This window comes from Rhineura floridana, chromosome 22 (assembly GCF_030035675.1).
Source record: "Rhineura floridana isolate rRhiFlo1 chromosome 22, rRhiFlo1.hap2, whole genome shotgun sequence".
In the NCBI taxonomy this organism is placed as follows: domain Eukaryota; kingdom Metazoa; phylum Chordata; class Lepidosauria; order Squamata; family Rhineuridae; genus Rhineura; species Rhineura floridana.
The window spans coordinates 2,372,016-2,397,755 of NC_084501.1; the positions used below are offsets into that span (position 1 = coordinate 2,372,016).

Here is a 25,740-nt window from a genome sequence, read left to right on the forward strand (position 1 = left end):
TAACTTTAAGATATGTGGCTAGTGACCAGGTGTTTCAGATGCATGCACGAGACAGCCAAGATTGGCTACAGTCCTCTCCCAAGGCAAGCCTGGGTTTGCTGGTGTGCAATGTGCGGAACTGGCCTGTGGCGGCTGGGTTTGAGACCACGCCACGGAGAAAGGCCTGCTACAGCTACAGAGAGGGAAAAGTGACCAAAAAAATGTGAAGGGATGTTTTTATTAATAAAGCCACAAAGAAGCTACAGTATACATTTAAATAAAGCGTCAGTGTCTCCTTAACAGAATGAGGGGAGCTGACACGTCACCAGCCTCCCCTCTTTCCTCTCCACTGCAGACTTCAAACAAATCAGTATTTGGACTCTGACTGCACCTGACCACACGGTCAAGAAGAAGATCCATCCAGATTGTTCCCATTTCCTGCAACCCCAGTGCACGGCTTTCCCTGTTGCCTTCCTAACCCCACAGAGTTACTCTTGGGATGCATCTGGAGGTCCAGGCTGCTGCTGGCTTTGATCATTTCCTTTCTTCTTATGGCCTGAAACAATGTCATCAATACGCAGGAGGAGGACGGCAGTCTGGGATGGAGAAAGTTTTTCATTAGTAAGAGAAGAGGCAAAATTCGCATTCAGTACTCCTGTGATTTGCAAGACAACACAAGTTGCTGTCAACTAGTATGAGGCACCCAGATTTTTATGTGGTTTAAAGTGCAAGCCCCAGGGATTTCACTGAAGCCCAGATTGTATCCAAATGCCCAATTCCCATCTTGTATGATGCCAAGGATCTCCCACCTTGGTGTACCCAACACCAGCACGTAACTGAGCATCCATCATTCCCCCCCCCTTCACCAGCATCAAGTAACGCTACTATATTTTTAAAAATTCAGCATGTCGTAAGCTACGGGTGGGATGTGTGGGGAGAAGAGAGATTAAAGAATTATTAATTAAACTAATGTATAATGCATTCAAGAAAGTCAGACTAGCAAAACAGGCCACCTCTGCACTCTCATCAGCCAACTTCATGTACTGCAGAGCTGGATAACCTGTGTCCCTCTAGGTGCTGTTGGACTCTACCTCCAATCAGCCCCAGCCAGCACTGCCAACAGTCAGGGATGATGGAAGTTGTATGCAGTCCAGCAACTTGGCAAATCAAGGTCCAGAGTTGTGGAGCAACCCCTCAGAATTCTTTCAGCGCTCTTGTACGGACACAGCAGCAGACAGACTGCAGAGGGAAGGAAGAGTTTCCCCCAGAAGCGAACTTTGGAATGAGAATTTACTTGTAATTAACAAGGAAGCATCAAGACCTCTTCTGCCGGAGGATGAAAAATCTGGCTTCCACAGAATCATGCTTGCCATTTCTTTCTTACCTCTACAGCAGTCTTGTAGGTCTGCAGTTTGACCGACAACGGCTCCCATATACCCAGCTCTTTCATGTCTGCCAAGGCTCCGGTCTCCCCATTTACTCCCCAGGTCTGACTGCCTTCCTGGGTGTGCTTTGCCTGGAAACAACAATAGCAACTCCTGATGCATTATGATACCAGAAGTGTCTGATGTCCACCTCCTGAATTTGATCCAACAATCCAGATGCCCTTCCACCCACCACTCATACCAGGCCTCTGAAAAGCAGGCAATTCCAGAGGCCATGAAGCAGCCCTAGGACTAATTTTGAAGGATTCCCACCTACTTTTCTTATAATAATAATAAATTTAATTTCTTCGTCGCCTATCTGGCCAATGGCCACTCTAGGCGACTTACAAAATTGTTAAAATACAATTAATAAAATACAGTAATACAATATAAAAAACAACACATCTGCAGCAACAATATTAAAACTGGGCAGGAGGCATTTCAGTTATAACAATTAACCCTCCCCGGATACCCCGAAGGCCTGCTGAAAGAGCCAGGTCTTTAAGGCTTTCCGAAACACATTTAGGGAAGAGGCGTGCCGGAGGTCTTGTGGGAGGGAGTTCCAGAGAGTGGGGGCCGCCACTGAGAATGCCCTCTCTCTTGTACCCGCCAATCTGGCTGTTTTTGTTGGCGGGATTGAGAGAAGGCCCTGTGTGGCCGATCTTGTCGGGCGGCATAATTGGTGGCGTTGAAGGCGCTCCGTGAGATAAACTGGGCCGGAACCGTGTAGGGATTTAAAGGTCAATACCAACACCTTGAATTGGGCTCGGAAAACAACTGGTAGCCAGTGTAGGTCAAACAACACTGGTGTGATGTGATCTCGGCGGCGACTATTCGTAAGTAGTCGAGCCGCCGCATTTTGTATCACTTGTAATTTCCGGACCGTTTTCAAGGGTAACCCCACGTAGAGCGCATTACAGTAGTCTTTCACTCCCTCCCAGCAGGTAACATCTAATATTCAAATTTCACAATTTTGTCTGAGAAAATTTCTAGGGACACATTACAATGCCTTGCCCTCCACCCTGTCTGAGCAGAGAACACATCATTTCTATTCGTGTGACTGCAGCGATATGGAGCATCTAGCACAATTCTTGCTTCTGACAACAGTCAACTATTAGCAGAAATGGCAAAAGGCTGGGACTTAGAACGGGTGCCAGCAAGAGCTGCCCGCGCACACATCAGAACAGTCGCAACAGTGAAAACATCCCTTACCCGTAGCGAAGTGAGTGCACGGATAGTACTTGCACCGCAGTTCTGAATGAGTGTCCTGGGAATGACTTCTAGAGCCTGGGCAACAGCACGATAGGGCCACTGCTCCACCCCAGTCATGACTTTTGACCTCTCTGTCAAGGCATGGGCGACAGCCATCTCAGATGCGCCACCTCCTGGCACCAGCTGAGGGTCTACCAGGACATTACGGCAGACCTGCATAGCATCCTGGAGGTTGCGCTCCACCTCCTGCAAGAAGGCGGGGTGGGGAGAGATTGCAAAGGTTCACATTTCAGTCAGAATGTTTAGCAAACTAGAGCATTTCAAAGCGGAACTAGAGGGGCTTGTTTGTGGGTACAACAACTATATTGGGGGTGTTGTCATGGCATTGCTACCTTCCACCTGACAGTATGGGATGTGCCTGCTTCTGGGCCTCAGTTTATTATCTGTGGTTCTAATCTCCCAGCTGTATATAGTGATACCAAAAGATGGTGCTAGGTTGTGTCTGAATAGTGGGCAGGAGAAGGTATAGTTAGAGTGCAGTGGCTGAACACTACCTGTGCCGGAGGTCTAGATATTCGATCTCTGCCCCCCGTTTCAGCCCTCAGTAGCTTATCCGTTGAGCCCTCTGGTTTGGGTGGTGTTACTGAAGGCCAGGTCAGTCCATAGTGAGATCATGCTTATCCATGACTTGCTTGTGAAGGGGCTGACTTGGCACATATTAGCAAGACCTGGAGAGGTGAGCAGGGTGGTTTTGACCTAACTCCGCTGTGCCAACGAAGCACCAGGCTAGACTGGAGGGTTGAAGGTGTGTGTGTTGCTACTGAACACAGAAGCTTCATCTTTAAGCAGAAAGCCTCTTGATCCCGGGATGGGCTGAAGAGGGTTGGCATCTGATGCTGGGCCACAGATACAGACTGGGGATACTGCTGATCTATCTACCACCTTGTTCACCTGCAGCATTCCTGATCAAGGTGGTCTCTAGAGTGGCTTTGGAGTGTGGCTCCATCCACCTGGAGGTTGTCACCGGGCTGCCACAGGACATCATGGCTTCCATGACAACCAAGGGGGCTCTCTCCAACATATCAGGTAGGGCATATTCTTGATGCAGTCTTTGTCCCAAATGATTCGAGGGATGGACTGAAGGTGGTGGTGGTGATAGGAAAGCAACGCACGCCCGTCATCGTTGGACCATTACCTGGTGAAGTTTGGGCTAGTAGCGGGAACTCCCCCCTGTAAGCTTGGGTGGACCCGTTCAGATAGCCTGCCCTCGGAGACTGATGGAACCTGACCTGTGCCTGAACTCTCTGGGGATTTTCCAGTGGAGAAAGGTGATGAACCTGTCAAAGCCCTGGTCTCGCTATGGAATGACAAGATGAAACGGGCAGCTGGCAGAATTGCTCCTGTCCTCTCCAGCACTGTGGAGCCCAAGTGGCTCCATGCTATTCTGGGGAGCTTACGGCTATGAAGCAAGCTGGATGAGGACCAGAGTGCAAGTAGCACGAGTCTCGCTCCAAAGCCAACCACACGCTGGTTAGTGAACAAAACTGTACCTATCATGCAGCAGTGCAGACCACAAGGAAACATCGTTCTGCAGCTGGCATCCTCAAGGAGCCGGCTGGCAGAGTCGTTTTGGACAGTTCAGAGGTTACTACTCACACTGTGGGGGAGGGACCTCTGGAACATTCGAGGACCTGCTGTGACCAACTGGCTACACACTCTGAGGATGAAGCCGCTGACTTTGGAGTCATCTCGACTCCATCATGGTTGCAGTTCCTGATGAAGCATCCAATGCCAAAGAGAGTGATGTGATGTGGGATCAGTTTCAACTTATGCCATTAGCTGATGTGGACAAGGTGCTGGCAGCTGTATGCTCAACCACTGTGCCCTCTTGACCCCTGTCCCACCCAGGTTATTAAATCTAGCGGGGGGAAGTTCAGTGCTGGCATCCACAGCATATTTAACACTTCTTTGCACAAGGAGGTGGTCCCTGCTGCTTTGAAAGGCAGGAAGCCTGCCCTGGACCCCTTAGATTGGAATAACTATGAACTAGTTGGAACTTGGGGAAAGTGGTGGGAAGACTAGGGGTGGGGCAGCTGCAAGCATTCTTGGATGACACAGATTGTTTAAATCTATTACAATCTGGATTCAGGCCTGGCCTTGGGACTGAGCGGGACTGAAGGGCGACCTTCAGAGAGAGTGAAAGGGGAGTGAGACCTTGCTCCAGTTTCTTGATCTCTCTGCGGCTTCCAACACCACTGAAAATGCTATTCTCCTGGACCCGCTCCATGAAATGGGGGTTGGGAGCACTGTTTTACGGCGGTTCTGGCTCTACCTATGGGGCTGAGTCTGGACAGTAGTACCGGGAGAGTGCCTTTTGGGCCCCCAGCATTCATTCTATGCAGGTGCTGGGGGGCAGTATTTTACAACCACCGCTATTACTATCGATATGAAGCCACTGGCCATTAGCAGTTTTGGGGCAAGGTGCCATCAGTGCACTGATGACACTCAGCTGTTTCTCTCCATAACACCAGAATCATGAGACATCTCTCCTGCTGTTGGAAAATCCCCAGCATAGACTAGGCGCTGCTTACCGCTAAAATCTCTTTGCTAGCACCTCGGAGCATAATGGTGCAGGCCTTGGGCTCCTTGCAGTCGGTGATGAAGCTGAAGTACTCATCCCCAATTTTCTTCACTTCAAAAAGCCTTGCACCAGTCCCAACATCCTCTTCACGCAGCTCATCTGTGCGGCTGACAACACGAGCCCCACAGGCCCTGCCGAGAAAGAGAAGAAATCTCTCCAATGTCGAGGCTCCATATCTGTACCCATGATGGCTGACATTACAATGTTGCACTTCTTCCAGGGATTACTCACAGGTTGTTTTTTCTTGCTAGCAGGTAATTCTAAAGAGGGAAGTGCTGGGGCTCAAGACCTGCCAGGACACTGTGTGTGATCTGCTGTCCAACCCTTCCTTCGAGGCACATCAAGACAGCATTTAATCTAGTTCCCTGCCTGGACTTGCTAGAGTTGCCCACTGCCTGCTCTATCTAGCTACAAAAAGGTTTTTAGTTTTGTAGGTAGGCCAGGCAGTGAAGTGTCCTCCCCAAATGATCCATCTTTCGTACTAGTGATTTTAAGGAGCTTTTGAACCCTTAACAAGCCCCTTACCCCTCACAGCTGGCTTAAGCAAGCTCTCTCATGCTTCCTAAATTTCTGCAACATACACTTATAGAACCCCCACTAAACAGACAGAGCATTAGAGCTTTTACATGCCCTCAGCCAGCATGTAGTAACATGGGAGATTAGAAGGAAATCTGCCCCCTCACCACTGTGCCCTGCACTGGCTAAGATAGCTGCCATCATAAGGATTAAATAGGAAATGTCAGAATGGAGGGGAAGGAAAAGCACCCTGCCCATGCCACGAAGCAGTGTTCCTCCAGCTCAGCATTTGTCTTGCAAAACATTCAGTTGCAATCACCTTGCAATACGGTTGTTGTCAGTTTTTCTCACCCGGCGGATAGCAGTGATGTTGGCTCTCATCAGGAAATGTTGTGCCAGGTCTGAAGACAAAGAGAGCTTGTAAATACAATACACACACAGGGAGGGAAGATTTTATAACCAGATGTTTACCCACACAAACACACTTTTTGTTTACCTGAGATTCCCTTCTCTGTGATGATGAGATCTGGCTTGACTCTGATCAAATGCTCACACATCTGCTGAATAAACTCCTCCTCCATTTGTAGGACGCGAGCAAAGTCCTCCTCACGTGTTATTTCAATGTCAGTCTGTGGAAAAGAACACAAGTGTTTTGGGTGAGGGCTACAGTCCACCGGGCATATTTGATTATAGCATGAACTTGGAATTTTTTGTTGTTGTTTATTTCAATATTTGTATGCCGCTTTTCAGGCCAAAGCCCTTCCATGGCAGCTCAGGTATGTTTCCAATTCATGCAGAATACATGTTTACAGTGGGAATATTTTCCTCCTTTTTGACAATACCCAACGCCTGTAATTCTGTCGAAAGAATTAGACAGAAAGTGACAGATCAGCGTTCCCCAACCCGATGTCCTCTTGATGCTTTGGACTACAACTTCCACCAGCCCCAATTGAAGTCCAAAATATCTGGAGGGCAACAAGTTGCGGGAAGCTGCTACACAACAGTCTTTGCTGTGGTATTAGATCCTAACACCCAAAGAGACAGCACAACTAGGTCCTAGGTCCATATGCTCCAATTCTGCAAAAAAAGAGGGGGAAAAGAGGCTAGATATAGCTGTGAATGCAGAATTCAGTTTCCTCAGAATCTCAGTTTTAAAAAGAAAACTCCAACCTTCTGGCTCTAGGTCTAACACACGTTAACAGTTGTGTGGCCAATACCTGGTGAAATCTCAGAGGCCAGAGGAGGGGCTGAATCAGATTCTGAATGCTCAAAGGGGAGTATTTCAATGCTCTTGTCCCCTCAACGAATTAATTATGCAGAACAACAAAAAAGAAACTGTTATTAGATGTGTTATGGGTTTCAAGGAGTTAATGGAATGCCTGGGAGTATGAGTGATGTAAGGTCGCCAGGCGTGTGTGTCTGTGAGTGAGTGAGAGTTCTAAGGGAAGTCTGAATAAAAGAGAGAGTTTGGTTGTGACAGTTAGGAGTTTTTGTTGTTGGGATTTGGAACGGAAGGAGGGAGGTTGTGTTGGGGGAGTGAGCTGGGTGGAAAAGGGTGGATTACATATTAGTTGGGGGTTAGGATAGGTAGGGAAGAGAGGGACTAAAGATCCATATACTATTCAACATCTTGTATTTTAATAAAGTTATTTTGTTCGTTTAAAATCCTGCCTGTCTGCCTGGTCACATGAGCTATCGTATCAGGATCCTAAAGCTTGTGGTGCAGAGAGCACATCTGTCCCAGGCTGAGGCAAGTGTCCCACAGGGTGGGGATTTCCTGAACCAAGTGTGGGGTGTCAGGAGGGATTATCCCTGGTGAAGGGCGGGTTCGCGACAGTCACCTTCAAGCTATAGGAGAACTTTCAACATAAATAAGATCAATAAGCTTGAGTAGATTTCCAACAATGCAAAGCTCAGGCAAGCACGCCAGAATCACATGCCAATTATGTGGGAAGTGTAAGTGGCTGCTAAAACCTTATTAAATATAATTAAGCAAATTACATGAAATCATTATAATCAATACAACAAATAATTCCTTTCGAAGTACATGGGAGAGGGTTCTTTGACATGAAATCCCATTGGACCAGGATTTGGTAAAGCGCCCCTTAGTACACAATTAGTTCACATCTTAAAAAAAGATTTTTTAAAAACTTTTCATTGATATTTAACACCATTATGACTCAATTTGTTTTTATAGCACAGCAAGTAAATTATGCTGGAGGTATAAGGCATCTAATGTTGAGATGCAACATATGTTTTGGGTCTGCCCTAAATTTTAGACTGACATAGTAAAAAAGTTTGAAATGGGATATATATTACCAATGGATCCTTTAATAAACCTACTTGGGTATATAAAAGATTTATTATTATCAGAAGACAGAGCAACACTTACTGACAGCTGCTACCATGACCATTAGTTATAAATGGAGAAAAACAGGGAGCACCAACTTTGGAGGAATGGCTAACTAAAGAAGGGATGCTGTGAATATGAGTAAACTGACAAATATGGGAAGAGTTGTGGAGATCAACCTGACCACTTTTTTGTTTTAAACAATTGAGTATTTGAATGATTTATTGGTGTTAAATGTACAAGAAACACAAACCCACACAGACTGCTGGGAGTATTATGAGCCTGCATTATTTGACCACAAACTATAATCTCAACTATTGTTTACACGCCTGGCTCTCTTTTGTATCTTGAATGAGAGCCTTCTGTATTTTAATCTGATGATTACAATAAAACCATTTTTAAAAATTATGTGGGTAGTGCATGGGCTCAACCCCTCCAACCTTTGCCAACTGAAAAGCAGATGAGATCTGCAAGCCAACGTACCTGACTCTCTCCTTTCTTGTACTCCAACGAGCAGTCCAGCAAGACAATGCGGGGGTTCTTGATGGTGCGACGCATCCGAGGGTGAGTGATATCTTTATTGATCATGACTCCGCGTAGGACACACGAATCCTCAATGAAGCCACCAGGAATCTGGGTGAGGGGAAGAGCCAGGAGCCATTCAGATTTTGTAGCAAAACAGCACCACTTGAGACACCTGATTCCAGGCTGACGTCTCTCAGGACACAGCCCATCTATGCTTAAACATTTACATGACAGCCTAAACAAGGACTACTACCAAGGGCTTAAGAGCTCGTATAGCATGCAAACGCTCATGCGGCCCTAGAAATTCATTTCAGAGAAACAACTGGACAAGACCCTCCGCAGGCTGATGTGAAAGAAGCTTTGAACCTCATCCTTCTAGGAGGTAGATGAGGAAACAGGAGACAAAATAGCAGTTCCTCGCTTCTCTTTGGAATTGTGACCCTAGGTCTAAAGCAGGAGGGGAGTGACTGGCATTCAAATCTTGTTAGCAGAGAAAGGGAAGAATTTTCTCTTTCAAGAACTGATCCTCCTTCTACAGCAATTTCTGGAAACAGGTGTAGCTATATGTTAGACTGAAGTGTCTGTTTTAACTGTTATGATACATACAAAGAGGCCTTATACTAAGTCAGACCACTGATCAATGTAGCCAGCACCACTGCCTCTGACCTCTTCAAGGTCTCAGGCAGATACTCTTTCCCAGCCCTGTTAGTTCTTTTTTTAAAATGAAGATGCCAGAAATTTAATCTGCATGTGCTTTACTACTGAGCTATGGTCTCACTATTTGTCCAACTTGCTTATTGAAAAGGGCCTTGGGACTAATCCCTGGGACTTCTGCTGGTTGGGAACAAGAGAAAACTGAGGGGAAAGGTAACCTTTTCTGTATTTGCAGGTGTGAAAGTATGAAGTGGGCAATGCATGCAACTGATTGTGTTTTATCAAAACTTTCCCTTTGCTTTTAATGTAAATGTGTTGGTCTTACTTTGCTATTTTTATTTATTTATTTAAAATATTTCTATCCCGCCCTTCTACCCTATAATAGAGCACTCAGGGCGGCTTACACTAAAATCGAATACAGTACATACATAATAAAACTGTACGCAATAAAGATCACAAAAACATTAAAATAAATTAAAATGCATAAACTACAACACACACACACACACACATATGGGAGTGGTGTTGAAGGGACTAAAGAGGTAAAATTAAAATATAAGGCTAAAATCAGTGTCAGGCTCTACCTTCAGTCCCCCCCAAAGGCTCTCTGGAACAAGACGGTTTTCAGAAGTCTCCAGAAAACCATCAGGGAGTGAGCAGAGCGGGCTTCTTGTTACAAACTAAACAAACAAAATTCTGATTCTAAAAGCAAGGCACTTGAAAACACATACTTGAAAGGAAATAGGGACATCAAATCGTTTTCTTCCAGGCCTTCAAAAAGCAGCCCTAGTAATTCACTTTTTCTCCCCCATTGTACCTTTTCCACTTTGGCATATTTCTTGATGTCGATTTCCTTCCTGCCATTCTCTTCCAATTCCACAGTCCTGACAGCATCGAGGGCAATGCTGCAGGCCAGTTCTGACCAGCGACTTATAGCCTTTGTGCTTATGGCACTGCTGATTATTTTGAGCATGGCTTCACGGTTGCCAATGTCGACTGGAGCGCTGCAGAAACAAAGCACGTAATCCACAAGACAAACGTAACAGAAATGCATGCGCCTTCCTGACGGCTGAGCACTCTTTGACTTTGGGCACATCTATTGGCAATGGGAAACCACTTCTGAATACTGCTTACCACGAAAACCCTATTCATAGGGGCAACATAAGTAGGGATCGACTTGGAAGGCAGCCCATTTCCATTCACCAAATCGGAACATACTTTGACCACTGATTTTAGTGGTCATGAAATGCTCTGCAAGGAACTCTGGGAACTGTAATTTTAAGCCCTATTGTCTTCTGTGCAACTGTTCTGGCTTTACATTTCAACTTGACTTTGATTTGTAGTGCTCTGATATTACCCAAGACACAAAGCGGCTCTATACCAAGGACTTCTGCCTGGAAGACCTGCATCCTGCAGGACCAGGCCCCAGGTACCCAGCCAGCTGTGACTGATTGCTACCACCTTGGAGGGATACATAAGCCGGTTGGCTGAGGTGGCCTGGGAGACCCAGGGCCTGCAGGAACAGAACATCGATGCCCAGGGAAAGAGAGTCTGCTGCTGCTGCTGTGGGATCACCACCTCCACCACCCTTCCCAGTGGGACTTCTGCCTGGCAGACCTGCATCCTGCAGGACCAGGCCCCAGGTACCCAGCCAGCTGTGACTGATTGCTACCACCTTGGAGGGATACATAAGCCGGTTGGCTGAGGTGGCCTGGGAGACCCAGGGCCTGCAGGAAGAGAACATCGATGCCCAGGGAAGGAGAGTCTGCTGCTGCTGCTGTGGGATCACCACCTCCACCACCCTTCCCAGTGGGACTTCTGCCTGGCAGACCTGCATCCTGCAGGACCAGGCCCCAGGTACCCAGCCAGCTGTGACTGATTGCTACCACCTTGGAGGGATACATAAGCCGGTTGGCTGAGGTGGCCTGGGAGACCCAGGGCCTGCAGGAAAAGAACATCAATGCCCAGGGAAGGAGAGTCTGCTGCTGCTGCTGTGGGATCACCACCTCCACCACCCTTCCCAGTGGGACTTCTGCCTGGCAGACCTGCATCCTGCAGGACCAGGCCCCAGGTACCCAGCCAGCTGTGACTGATTGCTACCACCTGTCCCTCTTGGGAGGGATACATAAGCCGGCTGGCTGAGGTGGCCTGGGTGTTTTTGTGTGTGTTGGTTCCCCCCCCCTTTCTCTTTTGGGGGGGTTGTTTTAAGGTAGGGCGGTGAGAGGTAGGGGGGGTTCTTGGGGTGGAGGCCCAGGAGTGGTGGGAGGTGAGAGGTAGGGGCAAGGGCCTGCCTGACTGGCAAACAGGGAGGGAGATATGTGTAGACCGGGAGGGGATACTGTGAGAAGGGTGGGGAGCCATGATATTGAAAGGCTGTGCGGCAGATCCTGGAGAGGCGCAAGTGGCAGGCCACACCAGCATAGGGGAACAAGGGATAGATGCATAATATCCACCCCCTGTTCCGGACCTGTCCACAACCAGCAGATAACTGGGGGATGCAGTACTCCATCCAATCTTCGACTGCTGCTGTGTAATGCCAGGTCTGTGGTACAAAAAACAGCGCTCATCCATGACATGATCTTGGATGAGAACGCAGACCTGGTATGTATTACGGAGACCTGGCTGGATGAGGCCTCAGCTCCTATCCTTGAGGCCATGTGTCCAGCCGGTTTCCGAGACGCACAGCAGCCGAGAATTGGTAGGCGGGGAGGGGGAGTGGCAGTCCTCTATCGGGGATCTCTGGTTTTCGCCAGACCCCCTCTCTATGAGACCAAGTTTGCTGATTGCATGTACTGGAGGTTGGGCCCAAAGGGCAGTTTAGGGATTCTACTTGTGTACCGCCCACCCCGCTGCACAGCAGACTCCCTGAACGAGGTGCTGGAGGTGATCTCAAGCGTGCGGTTGCTTTCCCCCAACCTACTGGTTGTAGGGGATTTCAACGTACACGCCGAGACTACCCTTACGGGAGCCCCTCGGGATTTCATTGAAACCATGACTTCTTGGGATCTGCACCTTAGTAATACGGGGCCCATCCGTGTAGCCGGTCATGCTATTGACCTTGTGTTTGTCTCGGGAGGGGAGGGAAGTGTTCTGAAAATGGGGGCTGTTTCTTCTAACCCTGTGTCATGGTCAGATCACTATCTGGTGAATATAGATCTCTCGATGCCGCACACCCTCCGCAGGGGACAAGGACCTATTAGGATGGTCCGCCCCAGACGCCTGATGGAACCGCAGGGATTCCTGAATGCGCTGGGTGATTTGGAGCTGACTGAAGGACGCCCGGCCGAAGCCCTGGTGATGGAGTGGAACAAGGAGATCACTGGGGCTTTGGATAGGGTGGCTCCGAAACGTCCTCTCCCCCTGAATAGAACTCAGATAGCTCCCTGGTATACACCACGGTTGCGGGGTCTGAGACAGGAGGTGAGACGACTTGAGCGCCGGTGGCGGAAATCTCGCACTGAAGACAATCGGACACTGGTTAGAGCGGCAATAGCTGCCTACCAGGTGGCAACAAAGAGGGAATTCTTTGCTGCCTCTATTGCGTCAGCAGAGTGTTGTCCCAGGAGATTGTTCCAGGTGGTCCGAAGCCTGGTCGGTCCAGTTGCTCAGGAACCCATGGAGCAATCTAAAATCTCCTGTGACATTTTTGCTAAACACTTTGCTGGTAAAATCGAGCGCCTGAAGAGCATGATTCAGTTCGCCGTGGATACAGGTAGTAGGCCAGGGTCGGCTAGTTGCATTCTGGTCCAGTGGGATCGGTTTCAGCCTCTTCCCTCTGAGGAAGTGGACAAGGTGCTCAGTACTGTGAAGCCAACCACCTGTCTGCTTGATCCTTGCCCTTCGTGGCTCGTCACGAGTTGCAAAGAGAGACTGAGCGAAGGGATCAAGGCAGTGGTAAATGCATCCTTGAAAGAGGGTGCAATGCCATCGGCCCTCAAGGGCTCTATCCTCTCTCCCATGCTGTTTAACATCTATGTGAAACCGCTGGGGGCCATCATCAGGAGTTTTGGGCTGAAGTGTCACCAATATGCGGATGACACTCAGCTCTATCTCTCATTTAAGTCCTCACCAGAGTTCGCTGTGGATACCATGTCCAAGTGCCTGGAACCCGTAAGTGGATGGATGGGAGAGAACAGGCTGAAGCTGAATCCCGACAAGACCGAGGTGTTGCTTGTGGGAGACAGAGGAAGGCTGGGTATTACGGACCTGATGCTTAATAGGGTGAGATTACCCCTGAAGGACCAGGTCCGCAGCCTCGGGGTCATTCTTCACTCCAGGCTGTCCATGGAGGCTCAGGTCTCGGCGGTGAGTCGGGCAGCTTGGTATCAGTTACATCTGATACGGAGGCTGCGACCCTACCTTCCTGTTCATCTGCTCCCACAGGTGATACATGCCCTGGTCTCCTCTCGCTTAGACTACTGTAATGCGCTCTACGTGGGGTTACCCTTGAACACGGTCCGGAAGTTACAGCTGGTACAGAATGCGGCGGCACGCTTGATTAAGCACAGCCGTCGCCGTGACCATATCACGCCAGTGTTAATAGATCTTCACTGGTTACCAGTTGTTTACCGGGCCCAATTCAAGGTGTTGGTGCTGACCTTTAAAACCCTATACGGTTTCGGCCCAGTCTATCTGAAGGGGCGCCTACAGAATCACCAATTATGCCTCCCGGCAAGATCAGCCTCGCAAGACCTTCTCTCGGTCCCACCGGTGAAACCAGCTAGGCTGGTGCGGACCAGAGAGAGGGCCTTCTCGGTCGTGGCCCCCACCCTCTGGAATTCCCTTCCTTTTGACCTCCGACATGCTCCCTCCCTGACGGGTTTTCGCCAAGCCTTAAAAACCTGGCTCTTCAGGCGGGCCTATGGGATTGGGGAGGATTCATTTTATAAGGTTTTAACTAGAAATTGGTTTTAAATGGATTATGATTGTGTTTGCTTGTATTTCATTTTGTATTACGTACTGCTCTCTATTATTGTAAGTCGCCTAGAGTGTCCACTAACCTGGACAGATAGGCGACCAACAAATAAAATTTATTATTATTATTATTATTATTATTATATATACCATCTAACCCAATATTGTCTGTTCTGACTGTCAACGGATCTGCAAAATCTCAGGCAGAGACGAGTCTTTTCTTGCCTTTTAATTGAAGATGGCTGGCATTTCTTCTCAGAAAGGAATAGAGGCCGGAATCAAATGTGGATTTGCACCTAGATGCACAAGCATTAGGCAAGGTTTTGGTTACTATAACTCATGTCCAGGAGATACATCAGTTACCTGTTCTGGAAGGGGTTGCACTCCCCTGAAGGAACAGGTATGTGGTCTAAGGGCGCTCCTGGATCCATCTTTGTTACTTGAGGGAGTTGGCCTCAGTGGCTAGGCGTGCTATTCAACAGCTTCATTTGATAAGAAAGCTACAGCCATTCTTGAACCGAGATAGCTTAGCCACTGTGATCTTGTCACTGGTAACCTCAATACTGGATTACCACAACACATTCTCTGTGGGGCTTCTCTTGGGCTTAACCTGGAAACTGCAGCTGGTACAGAATAGGGCAGCTATGATACTGACTGGGGTTCCCTCTCAACATCATATATCATCTCTGCTGACGGAGCGACTCTGGCTGCCAATATGCTACTAGGCACAGTTTAAGGTTCTTCTTTTAACAAGCCCTAAGCCATTTGGGACCAGCGTATCTAAAGGACCGTCTTGCCCAATATACGCTCTTCAGATGGAGCACTGCAGAGAGTACTATACGTCCCAGAGGTGCGCTTTGCCTGTGCTAGAAACCGGGTTGTTAGCATTGCAGTCCCAGCTCTCTGGAATCAATTACCAGCCGAAATCAGACAAGCACCTAGTGCGATGACGCTTAGGCACCTACTGAAAACATTTCTGTTTAGGAAACAAAACACCTTTGCCTGAGGTGTAACCCAGTCATTTATGTAATATTAATTTTGTATCTGATTAAATTGCTGTGTTGAAGTTTGTATGGATAGTTTTATTGTTTTTAGAACTTGTGTTTGATTCTGTTTTTATTTTGTACACCACTTCAATGGCTTTACACTATGAAGTGGTCCATACTTTTGAATAACAACAACTCTTTCTCCTCCTCTTGCATCACTTCTACCTAGCTGTGGGTAGAATGGGCTTCCATTTCCCTTACTGTCATCTCTTACAAATGCCCAGAGGTGGGTCATCACCTTACCTACACAGCCATATTCCCTTTTAGTTTCCAGACTTCTTGCTCACCTGATCTTTTTCAGAGAGTTGATCATGTCATCCAGAGCCTTCCGGTATGCACTAATGATCACTGTTGGATGCATTTGCTGCTCTAGGAAGTGCTCTGCAACCGACAACATCTCTCCAGCTAAACAGCAAGCAGAGGGCAGTTAGTGGATATTACTGCTACCAATACCAATGCTTCTGAACTGCACAAAGTACCAAATGATGGGTGTGCTCTACAGTTAGGACACATTACGACAAACCTTTATGCCAACCTAACATCCCCTGGCCCCTCCCCAATTATCTCTCTGCCAGCTCTAGGTATGAAATTGAGGCAAAAACTAGAAGTATCAGCCGTTCTGTGTACAGAGCAGGAAAAAAAGAGTTCCTTTTGACAGCAACACTCCCCAGTGGCCCAAGACAGAAATGTTGTGCTAGACTGTTGCTAGTAATGCTTACAATCAGAGAATCAGAGTTGGACGGGGCCTATAAGGCCATCAGGTCCAACACCCTGCTCAATGCAGGAATCCAAATCAAAGCATACCCAACAGGCTCTCCAGCTGCCTGTTGAAGGCCTCCAGTGTTGGAGAGCTGACCACCTCCCTGGGTCATTGGTTCCACTGTCGTACTGCTCTAACAGTTAGGAAGCTTCTTCTGACGTTTAGTCGAAATCTGGCTTCCTGCAACTTGAGCCCATTATTCCGTGTCCTGCACTTTGGGACAATCGAGAAGAGATCCTGGCCCTCCTCTGTGTGGCAACCTTTCAAGTGCTTGAAGAGCACTATCTTATCTCCCCTTAGTCTTCTCTTCTCAAAGCTAAACATGCCCAGTTCTTTCAGTCTCTCCTCATAGGGCTTTGTTTCCAATCCCCTGATCGTCCTCGTTGCCCTCCTCTGAACCTGTTCCAGTTTGTCTGCATCCTTCTGGTGTCCAGAACTGAACACAGTACTCAAGATGAGGCCTAACCATTGCCAAACAGAAGGGAACTAATACTTCACACAATTTGGAAACTATACTTCTGTTAATGCAGCCTAAAATAGCATTTGCCACATCACATTGCTGGCTCATATTCAGCTTGTGAACAACATCAATCCCAAGATCCTTCTTGCATGTAGTATTGCTGACCGAGTATCCCTGATCTTATAACTGTGCATTTGGTTTCTTTTTCTCAGGTGTAGAAGTTTGCACTCATCTCTGTTGAATTTCATTCTGCTGTTTTCAGCCTTTCCAGACTATCAAGATCCCTTTGAATTTTGTCTCTTCTTCCAGGGTATTCTCTGTCCCTCCCAGTTTTGTATTATCTGCAAATTCTGCTATGCACTCCCTGCACCTCCTTATCCAAGTCATTAATAAAAATGTTGAAGAGCACTAGGCCCAGGACTGAGCCCTGGGGTACCCCACTCGTTACCTTTCCCATTCCTCCACATTACAAATTCTGCAGCATCTATATTTTGCTCACAAGATATAATACTGGGGAGATCCAACCCTTAAGCCAAATGGGTCTCACTGATACGCAAGCACCTATGAACATGTGTTTTATATAGAGCTGGGAAATTCGAATGGCACCCCACACACACACACTGCTTAACACGGTAAGCCCACTGGGAAGTTCTATTGTGCAAGTCCCGTTGAAATGAACAGGAGCTGTGAAGGACCACTACCATGCTCTTGTCCCAATACCATCCATTTAATTAGCAGGCTGTGCCCTGTGTTCAGATCTGTCTTGCCTCCAACGCTATGGTACCCAGAATGACTCCACAGGGATGGCCACCTCACTTTGCCTCCTCTGATTGGGAGAAATACAAAACGGGTGAATCACATGTGGCCATTTAATGAACCTACATGCTTCTTTAATTTACAGTTCCTCTTGAGCCGGGATACATACGTGAGTGTTCACAGAGCACTCTTACCAAGTATAATCACGGATGTGGTCCCATCACCCACTTCTTCATCCTGAGTGCGGCTGATTTCAATCATGGACTTGGCAGCTGGATGCTGGACCTGAATCTGTAAGGAAGGAGGAAAGGTCGGATGCAGGTATTCTACAGCACACCTGTTCCCTGTATTTGCAATCTTGCCTTTCTACAACCTGGCAAAGATAACTCAAGTTCAATCCTGTTTACCTGACACACCTCAAGGAGAGGAGAAAGGTGGTGCCAATAGAATCATTAGCCTGACCAATGACCGAGGGACACTGAGCAAGGGAGGGAGTAATGGCATGGCTAGAGACTGAGAAGGAAGAAAGATGGACTTGGGGAAGGAGGCTGAGAGTAACACCAAACAGAGCGGGATCTTGCCTGAGGAGGAAGCACTGATGAGAGAAGCAATAAAAAAGCCCTGTAGTGCTTACTCAAAAATCCAAAAAAGAAATAAAATATTCTTGGGGGGGGAAAAAGAATTTAAGAGTGACCCTGCTGGATCAAAGACCCCTGCAGCATTCTGATACAGCCATTTGATAGCCTTATCCTCCATGAATTTGTCTAGTCCTCTTTTAAAGCCATCCTATTCAGCGGCCCCCACTACATCATTTGGGAGCAAATTCCACAGTTTAACTATGTTCTGTGTGAAGAAGTATTTTCTTTAGACTGTCTTGAATCTCCCACCATTCATTGGATAAACAGGCTCTAGGCTCAGAAATTAGAGCCATCTGGGTCATTAAAGTAAAGTTTACTTCTGGGGCATCCTCGTTAAAAAGTGCTTCTCGCCCTACAACTTTACAGTTCTTCAGGTTCTACAAATCATGCCTGGCGAGAAGCAGACGACATATTTATTTCTCAAGTTATGCCTGCCTTTTGTCGAAGCACTAGGGAGCTGTGGATCTGGTGGAAGCACCAAGGGAACTTACCTCTCTAAGAATAGCATTGCCATCGTTGGTCATGACAATACCACCCATTGGGTCCAACAGCATCTGCAGCGGGGATTTAGAAATATATGTCAGCTACCATGGAATGCAACAAAAACACAAGAACCGCTGCATTCAGGTTCTCATTTTACTGTGAATTAATGGAGCAATGAAGGAAAAAAGTTCTCTCACCTTCATCATGGCCCTTGGTCCTAAACATGTTCTGATAATATCAGCAATGGTCTGAAATGAAAGGAATTATAAGGAAGCATGATTTTTTTTTTAAAAAAAAAGCTTAGAATGGAGAAATAAGATACCTCTCTGATAGCTACGTTTTGAATTTAAGAACACATTATGATGAGATAAAATAGTTGCTATTCTACTGTAAGCCTAACTGTGCTGCACTACTGTGGAGTATTCATAAACATTTCAACAGCCAAAGAGGAAGACGGGAGAACTGTGTGCTACTGTACGGAAGGGAACAGACAGGCTAGGGAACTTTGCAGACTGTGGGGAAGAGGTAAGTAGATTAGTTATTATAGTGCAAAGGTCTGAAAGATTAATTGCATCATATACTAAAAGCAGCCTTCAATCTTTTCAGACCCACTGCCCATCTTCAACCAAAGCTGCAACAAGGAACCCACTTCCAGGTGTCATTTGTGTGTGTGCGTGTGTCTCTCTTTCTCTCTTTCCTCTTTCTAGATTGACCAGGTACAGTAGAAGGAATACTGGCAGGTGAAGTTTGTGTCCCTGATGAAGCTTCCTTTGTTAGACAATGATTAAAAGTAAAGGAGTGTTGCCTTCTTTCACATCTGGTTACCCTCCTCTCTTTAATCATTGCTTCTCCCCCTCCCAATTTGTGAAAAAACCATAAAAAAGAAATGGAAGTGACGCTACTGGTGTAACTCATCTACCTAATGTGGGTCCCAACCCACTGGCCAAAGACTAACATACTAGGTTGTACTGAAAGCAGCTATCTCAGTTTCTATTCAGTTTATGCAGAAAAATCTGCAAGGACATCCCATTAGTTCTCATGGTTGTTTGTTTTTTTAAAGGATAGACAGCCAAATACTTTTAAGAACAAGGAAAACAGCAGGCAAGTAACTATCTTCACCCAGGTACAGATCAGCCAGCTGGTGCACAGAGGAATTTGGTGAGCCACTGAAAGCAGTGAGGGATACACAGCAAGGCACTCACACTGGCAGGGTCCTCCCCTTCAGCAGATATGTACTCATCAGTATCCTACTTCTAAACCTTAGCTGACCTGGGACATGTTTGACCACGAACAAACTATTGGCTTGAGTGCAAAGACTTTGACTGTTGCTCTGACTTTCCCACAGTATCATCTGTATTTAATCTGAAGATGGGGGTAAAAAAATAGGTCATTGAATAGGATCCTTCATTGCCTAATGGCAATCAGGATTCCTACCCTGACAACCTAGTTAGCCAGTTTATTGCCTTTAATTCTAACATGCCCAAGACCGCAGAAACAATAAAACATGGTAAGCTAGGGAATGAGGAATCTGCAAACTATTCTGTGACAACTCGAATGGGCCACAGGTATCAGTATATCAACAGATTTTTCCAAGCTCAGAGACTAAATACTGCTTGCATATTTACAGAGCTAACTGTAAAAAAATGCAGCAGGTCCCATAGTTGTGCAGCCAACCAAATGCAACTGCATTTAATATTACCCGTATATTGTAGTCATCATCATCTTATTGTATTTGACTAAAAGCCATTACAAACCAAGTAAGAAAATATTTATACAATAACGATGTACAGACAAATTCAGCTTAACAAATCCCCTGTACAATCCACTGCAATCCCACTCAAAGTAATTGCATGAATATGTTTTACTGGCTTAGCAAATAAAGCTGTTTTGTATATAACATATGGATCACAATTTGACAGTAATCAACATACTTTTACAAAGGTAGTCTCACCCTGTAGAGATGTCAAAATAATTCCCAGGAATCTCTCCCTGGGAATTTGACATAAATGACAGTATAGTAGGTAGCGTAAAAGTATCCTCTATCTCTCCACCACAAATACAGAGCCGTAGATTTCTTGGAACATACCTATATCTTTCATCCAAAAATGCTGAGGGTATAGTCTGAAATTGTAATTCTGTGAATGCGATTCTTAGAGAAGCAAAGGTAAGTGTTGGTAGATGTTATGTTAATGTTTATTTATGTTGGCGTGTGCGTATAGAGATCATACAAGGAAGAAATCCAAGTGTCGCATAGAACAGGAATAAGCCAGGCCAGGCAAGTTTCTTGTAAGAGTCTTTACTTAGCAAAAGACATTAGACACAGTTCACTCCACAGACGACTATTCCCCCACACTGAGCTTTTGCAAGAGTCCCTCCTTATCTGCTTGCCAGCCAGCTGCTGACCTTGGCAAACCTGGCGTTCTGTCCTTCCAGTTTAACCCTTCTGCTTCAGGTTTCACTCTCTCTGCTAAAAACCCTGTCTGTGAGTCTCACAGCATGCTTCACTGACCAACAGCCCCCACCTGAGACTCACAGTTTACAAAACTTCATTGTTCTACAATACATTTCTATAACATTAACTTTTCATTACAATACACATCAGTACATGGTTTGTTTCCTTACAGTTTCTATTTACATTTTCAGTTCAGGTTTTGTTTCTTTATTTCTTTATTCACACAGGTTTTACAATGTTTTGTTCACTTTTATTTGATAACACATTTACATTTCATTCTTCAATACAAAACTTCCACATGAGATCCATTGTTTCTTTATCTATTGGCCCTTCTTTTTCCCATTCTACAGGATATTCATCTGTCTCATCATTCTGTTGTGTAACATTAAATGTGAATCTCTGAGGTGGTTGTCCTTTCGTTTTTCTTTCTGATCTCCTAACATTATCTATTTCCATTTCTTCCTCACTCTCAATTTTACTTGGACCTGCACCTGTGTCTGCACTTGTTCCTGTACTAGTCCCTGGCACTTCTGTATCTTGCATTGCCATGTCTTCACTTCTCAGCCTTTTCACAGTACGTTTGCCACCGTGTATTAGATCAGTCAATGCAGTTCTTAATGGAATTTGCTGCCCAAAAGGAACATCTGCTGCTTCCTGCTTGCTTGCACCCTCAAGTAGCACTGTTTGACTGTCTCTCCAAGGTTTATCTATCACCTTTATGCTTCTGCTTAGCACTAATTGTTGTTTCTCAGGCAACCAAACTCTATAATATGAATTCTGAAATCCCAAAACGCATCCTGCCTGAGCTCTTGAGCCTAATTTACCATGCCTTTTCTGTTTTGCAATATGTACCCAGCATTTTGCCCCAAAACGCTCTATGTGTTTCACCCTGGGTTTTCTTCCAGTCAACTTCTCATAGGGAGACATGCCTATTACTCTGTGCGCAAGACGGTTCTGAATGTAAACAGTGTACAGAATACATTCACCCCAATAAGTGTTATTCATATCTGCATCTGCTAGCATGGCTCTCATTGAATCCTGCAATGACCGGTTCCTCCTCTCTGCAGTTCCGTTGGAGGATGGGCTGAAGGGAGCAGTGAGACTCTGTATTATTCCCTTCTTTTCCAAATATGTTTTAAATGAATTACTGGTAAATTCCCCACCTTGATCTGATTTGTTATTCTTGATAACAACCCCATATTGTGTCTCTGTCCTCTGTATAAATGCCTTTAATTTCTCTTCTGCTTCACTTTTCTTTTTCAATAAGAATACATGTGTAAATCTGGAGAAATCATCCACAATTACTAAATAAAACCTTGCTCCACCTTTTGAGCACTGGAAAGGTCCAGCCAAATCCACATGTATGAGCTGATAGGGTTTTGTGGTCGTGCTTTCACAGCCCTTATTTACCGGAGTCACAGTCATTTTTGTTTTATAGCATACCTCACATTCATCCACATGCTCACAATGTGTTAATTTCAAATCTTGACTATGTTTTGGGGTGTTTTTCACCTTTTCAAAATGTGCGTGTGCCAATCTTCTGTGCCATTCATGTAAACAATTTTCATGTTTATTTTTATTAACTCCTATCCAGGCACACATGGGTTTATCAAGCTTGCACTCAACCATAAACATTTGGTTCTGTAATTTCCCTTGCATACATATTTCACCATCCTTTCTCACAAAACATCTATCCCCTTCAAATGTAATTTTACAACCTATTTGAGCCAATTTTCTTACTGATAGAATGTTATATTTTAAACCAGAAACCAATAACACATCTGTCAATATAGTTCCCAAATTACACAACCTGAGCGTGCCTTTTTCAATTGCGTCCTGAGTCGATCCGTCAGCCAGATGAAGCTTCTCCTGCACTGGCTTTGAAGTGTAAAATAAACTTGAGTCTGTGATTAGGCAATTAGACGCTCCGCTGTCAAGAAGCCACTTAGAGTTAATTAGTTTATTGTCCTCCTTAGTAACAAAGTTCACGCTTGTTCTCTGACTTCCAAAGTCCCTGTTATTTCTCTTCTTTAAACAATGTCTCTGTATATGTCCTCGGGACCCACAAAAATAACACATTTTATTCTCTTGCCTGTTTCTTTGATTTTGTTGTTGTTGTACAGCCACAGTCTCTTTTAACTGTTTTCTTATTCTCTTGTCTTCTATTCCACTCTTGTTGAAGTTTCTGTTCTACAAAGTCCAAATTTAGATTTCCGTCTGGTAAGCTTTCCAGGCTAGAGACCATGACGTCCCATTTTTGATCAAATGAAGATAACAGTATATAAACCATCTGAATGTCACTATGATGCACTCCTCTATCTTGCAGCTCAGCATTTAATCTACGAAATTCAGCCAGATGCTCTGTCATAGTCACTTCATCTGTAAAACGCATCTGATAAAGTTTCCGTGCTAAACACAGTCTGCTCCCTGCAGTTTGCTGCACATGAGCGGCTCTTAGCTTCTCCCACATCTGATTAGCTGTCGGCTCATTACTCACCAGCAACAGTTGAGAATCAGACAGCCCCAGAGTAATAAAAGCCTTCGCTTTCTCGTCTTTCTTCAACCACGCTGCTGAAGGAGCTGCCGGAGGGGGGTTTTCTACGACATCATTCAACTCTTCTTTAATCAGAACTGCTCTCATTCTCCATTTCCAGCTGGAGTAGTTTACAGCATTCAGTCTCTCCATCGGCATCCCGGATGACAGGTTTACAGCCATGTTGTCCACTCTTACTTGCCTCTTTCTTGCACTTTCGTTTCTCTCTGCAACAACGTCACGTCAACGACTCTCGAACCCGTTACCTTGTATGATAAGCTGGGCCCATAACCCCTGTTGGCGTGTGCGTATAGAGATCATACAAGGAAGAAATCCAAGTGTCGCATAGAACAGGAATAAGCCAGGCCAGGCAAGTTTCTTGTAAGAGTCTTTACTTAGCAAAAGACATTAGACACAGTTCATTCCACAGATGACTATTCCCCCACACTGAGCTTTTGCAAGAGTCCCTCCTTATCTGCTTGCCAGCCAGCTGCTGACCTTGGCAAACCTGGTGTTCTGTCCTTCCAGCTTAACCCTTCTGCTTCAGGTTTCACTCTCTCTGCTAAAAACCCTGTCTGTGAGTCTCACAGCATGCTTCACTGACCAACAATTTATACCCTGCCTTTCCGCCAAAGGGCCCTCAAGGCAGCTCACAGAAAAAGTAAAGACAAATATAAAAATACATCAACAAGGCAATCCATCAATAAAGCAATACATTGTACAAAAAATTAAATTAAATAGCAAATAACGTTAAGAAAAAATATCCAAGAAAGGCATTCCATCTCGCCTGAACTTACAGTTATTTCAAGGAGCGGTACGCCAGTCCAAAACGGCAACTGATATTGATAGATATTGAGCTCTTTCATGGTTTGTTCAGGAGTGGGGAACATTTGCATCTCTACCCCCCCCATTTCACACACTTTCCTTCAGTGTTGGTTGGGAAGAGGCAGCTTTGCTTTCTCTCAGAGTAGCAGACGGGGGAAAGGAAACAAACAAACAAGAAATGCTGTGGGGCAGAGGAAGTGAGTGGTGCTAACAGAGGAGGTTGCAGATTTCATCTGCCCCATAGGGGATTCCCATCTCTATGCCTACAAGGCTTCATGACGCAGCCACCAATATTAGGCAATTATTTCTCTGGGTAGAGTTTATTCAGGATGGATCACCTTACTCCTGTATAGATGGTGGGTGCATCTGGACACAACGCTGGCCAATAACTGTGGTTAGGAAAATTAGCTTGTGCATGAGTGAAGTGCTAGTGCAAACAACCAGAGCTCTCCCCATTCCTTCCTGTGGGCTAACAAACCACATGCAGTTGGCTTACTATAATCACCATTTATTACCCACTCTTCACCCAAAGGTCCCAGTGTTAGTGTATGTCCATTTGCCCCAAACAAACCACAATCAGGTTTGGACACAGTGCTTATGTTTTGAATTCATCCAACCAACCCAGGTATTTTACACTTTTCTACAGAATATGAGGATGGAATTGGACAGGGTATACACGAGCAAAGCAATGAGAAATACCTCACCAGTCACTGGATCAATATATAGGCTACTTGGTAAATTGGTTCTTATCATTTCCCTCTCAGGGGAGCACACATGAGGTTACCCTATTGTATCATTACAATAATCCTTAAGGGTTGATTGAGAAAGAGTGGCCACCCACTACTCTGGCTCAGCTTTAAAATTTGAAGTTGGGTTCTCTCAGCATCCCTTTCTCAGACTCTGAGGTCTCTCACAGACTAGCGACCAAGTAACACCTCTCCCTTTCACATCCCCAATGCATTTTATGGCAAAATATACCTTAGCTGCATTTATGTTTCCAGTTTGAACTTTTCTGCCAGTCTCACGCTTTGTGTTCTGACCTAAGGCACAGAAAAAAGGAAGAACAATTATTACAGGCATCTGACCCAACTCATTCACAAAAGCTCAGCTTCTCTTTCTTCAAATCCCTTGCTCACATCTACCTTGTTTTCACTCCAGCCAACTGCATTTGCTGACATTCCTTCTTCCTTATTTTCCATTTCATTCCCACCATCAGATTTTATATTGTGTCCTGCTTAGGGCAGGGACCAATCTTGTTTCAAAAACTGTTAAAGACAGTGTAGCCAATACGGTGCCTTCCAGATCTTGTAGACTACAACAGTTATGCTAGCTGGGGCTGATGGAAGTTGTAGTCCAAAAGAACTGAAAGGCACCACGATGACTACTACTGTACGTTAATAGTGCTACAATAATAGTTTGTGTCTTTTGTCACTAATAGCACAATCCTATGCTCAGACATAAGGCCCACCATGTTTAATGGGACACTGTCAGGTAAGTGTGGATAGCAGTGTAGCTTAAGTAAATAAAACAATGCCCCAAAGGAAAAGAAATTTAATATTCCACGAACTGTAG

General features: G+C 45.7%; 1 protein-coding gene across 1 annotated transcript in view; it reads right to left on the minus strand.

Moving 5' to 3' along the window:
- Positions 1–201: 201 nt before the first annotated feature.
- CCT3 (chaperonin containing TCP1 subunit 3) overlaps positions 202–25,740 on the minus strand; it is a 28,261-nt gene continuing 2,722 nt past the window's right edge. Inside the window, exons 2-14 of the mRNA XM_061606435.1 lie at positions 25,147–25,208; positions 18,556–18,606; positions 18,367–18,429; positions 17,432–17,528; positions 15,549–15,666; positions 10,119–10,305; positions 8,606–8,755; positions 6,269–6,401; positions 6,092–6,173; positions 5,207–5,387; positions 2,616–2,861; positions 1,364–1,495; positions 202–575 (exon numbers count right to left, since the gene is read on the minus strand). Coding sequence (XP_061462419.1) covers positions 468–575; positions 1,364–1,495; positions 2,616–2,861; positions 5,207–5,387; positions 6,092–6,173; positions 6,269–6,401; positions 8,606–8,755; positions 10,119–10,305; positions 15,549–15,666; positions 17,432–17,528; positions 18,367–18,429; positions 18,556–18,606; positions 25,147–25,208 — 1,610 coding nt within the window. The 3' untranslated portion in view covers positions 202–467. The remainder of the gene's footprint in view (positions 576–1,363; positions 1,496–2,615; positions 2,862–5,206; positions 5,388–6,091; positions 6,174–6,268; positions 6,402–8,605; positions 8,756–10,118; positions 10,306–15,548; positions 15,667–17,431; positions 17,529–18,366; positions 18,430–18,555; positions 18,607–25,146; positions 25,209–25,740) is intronic.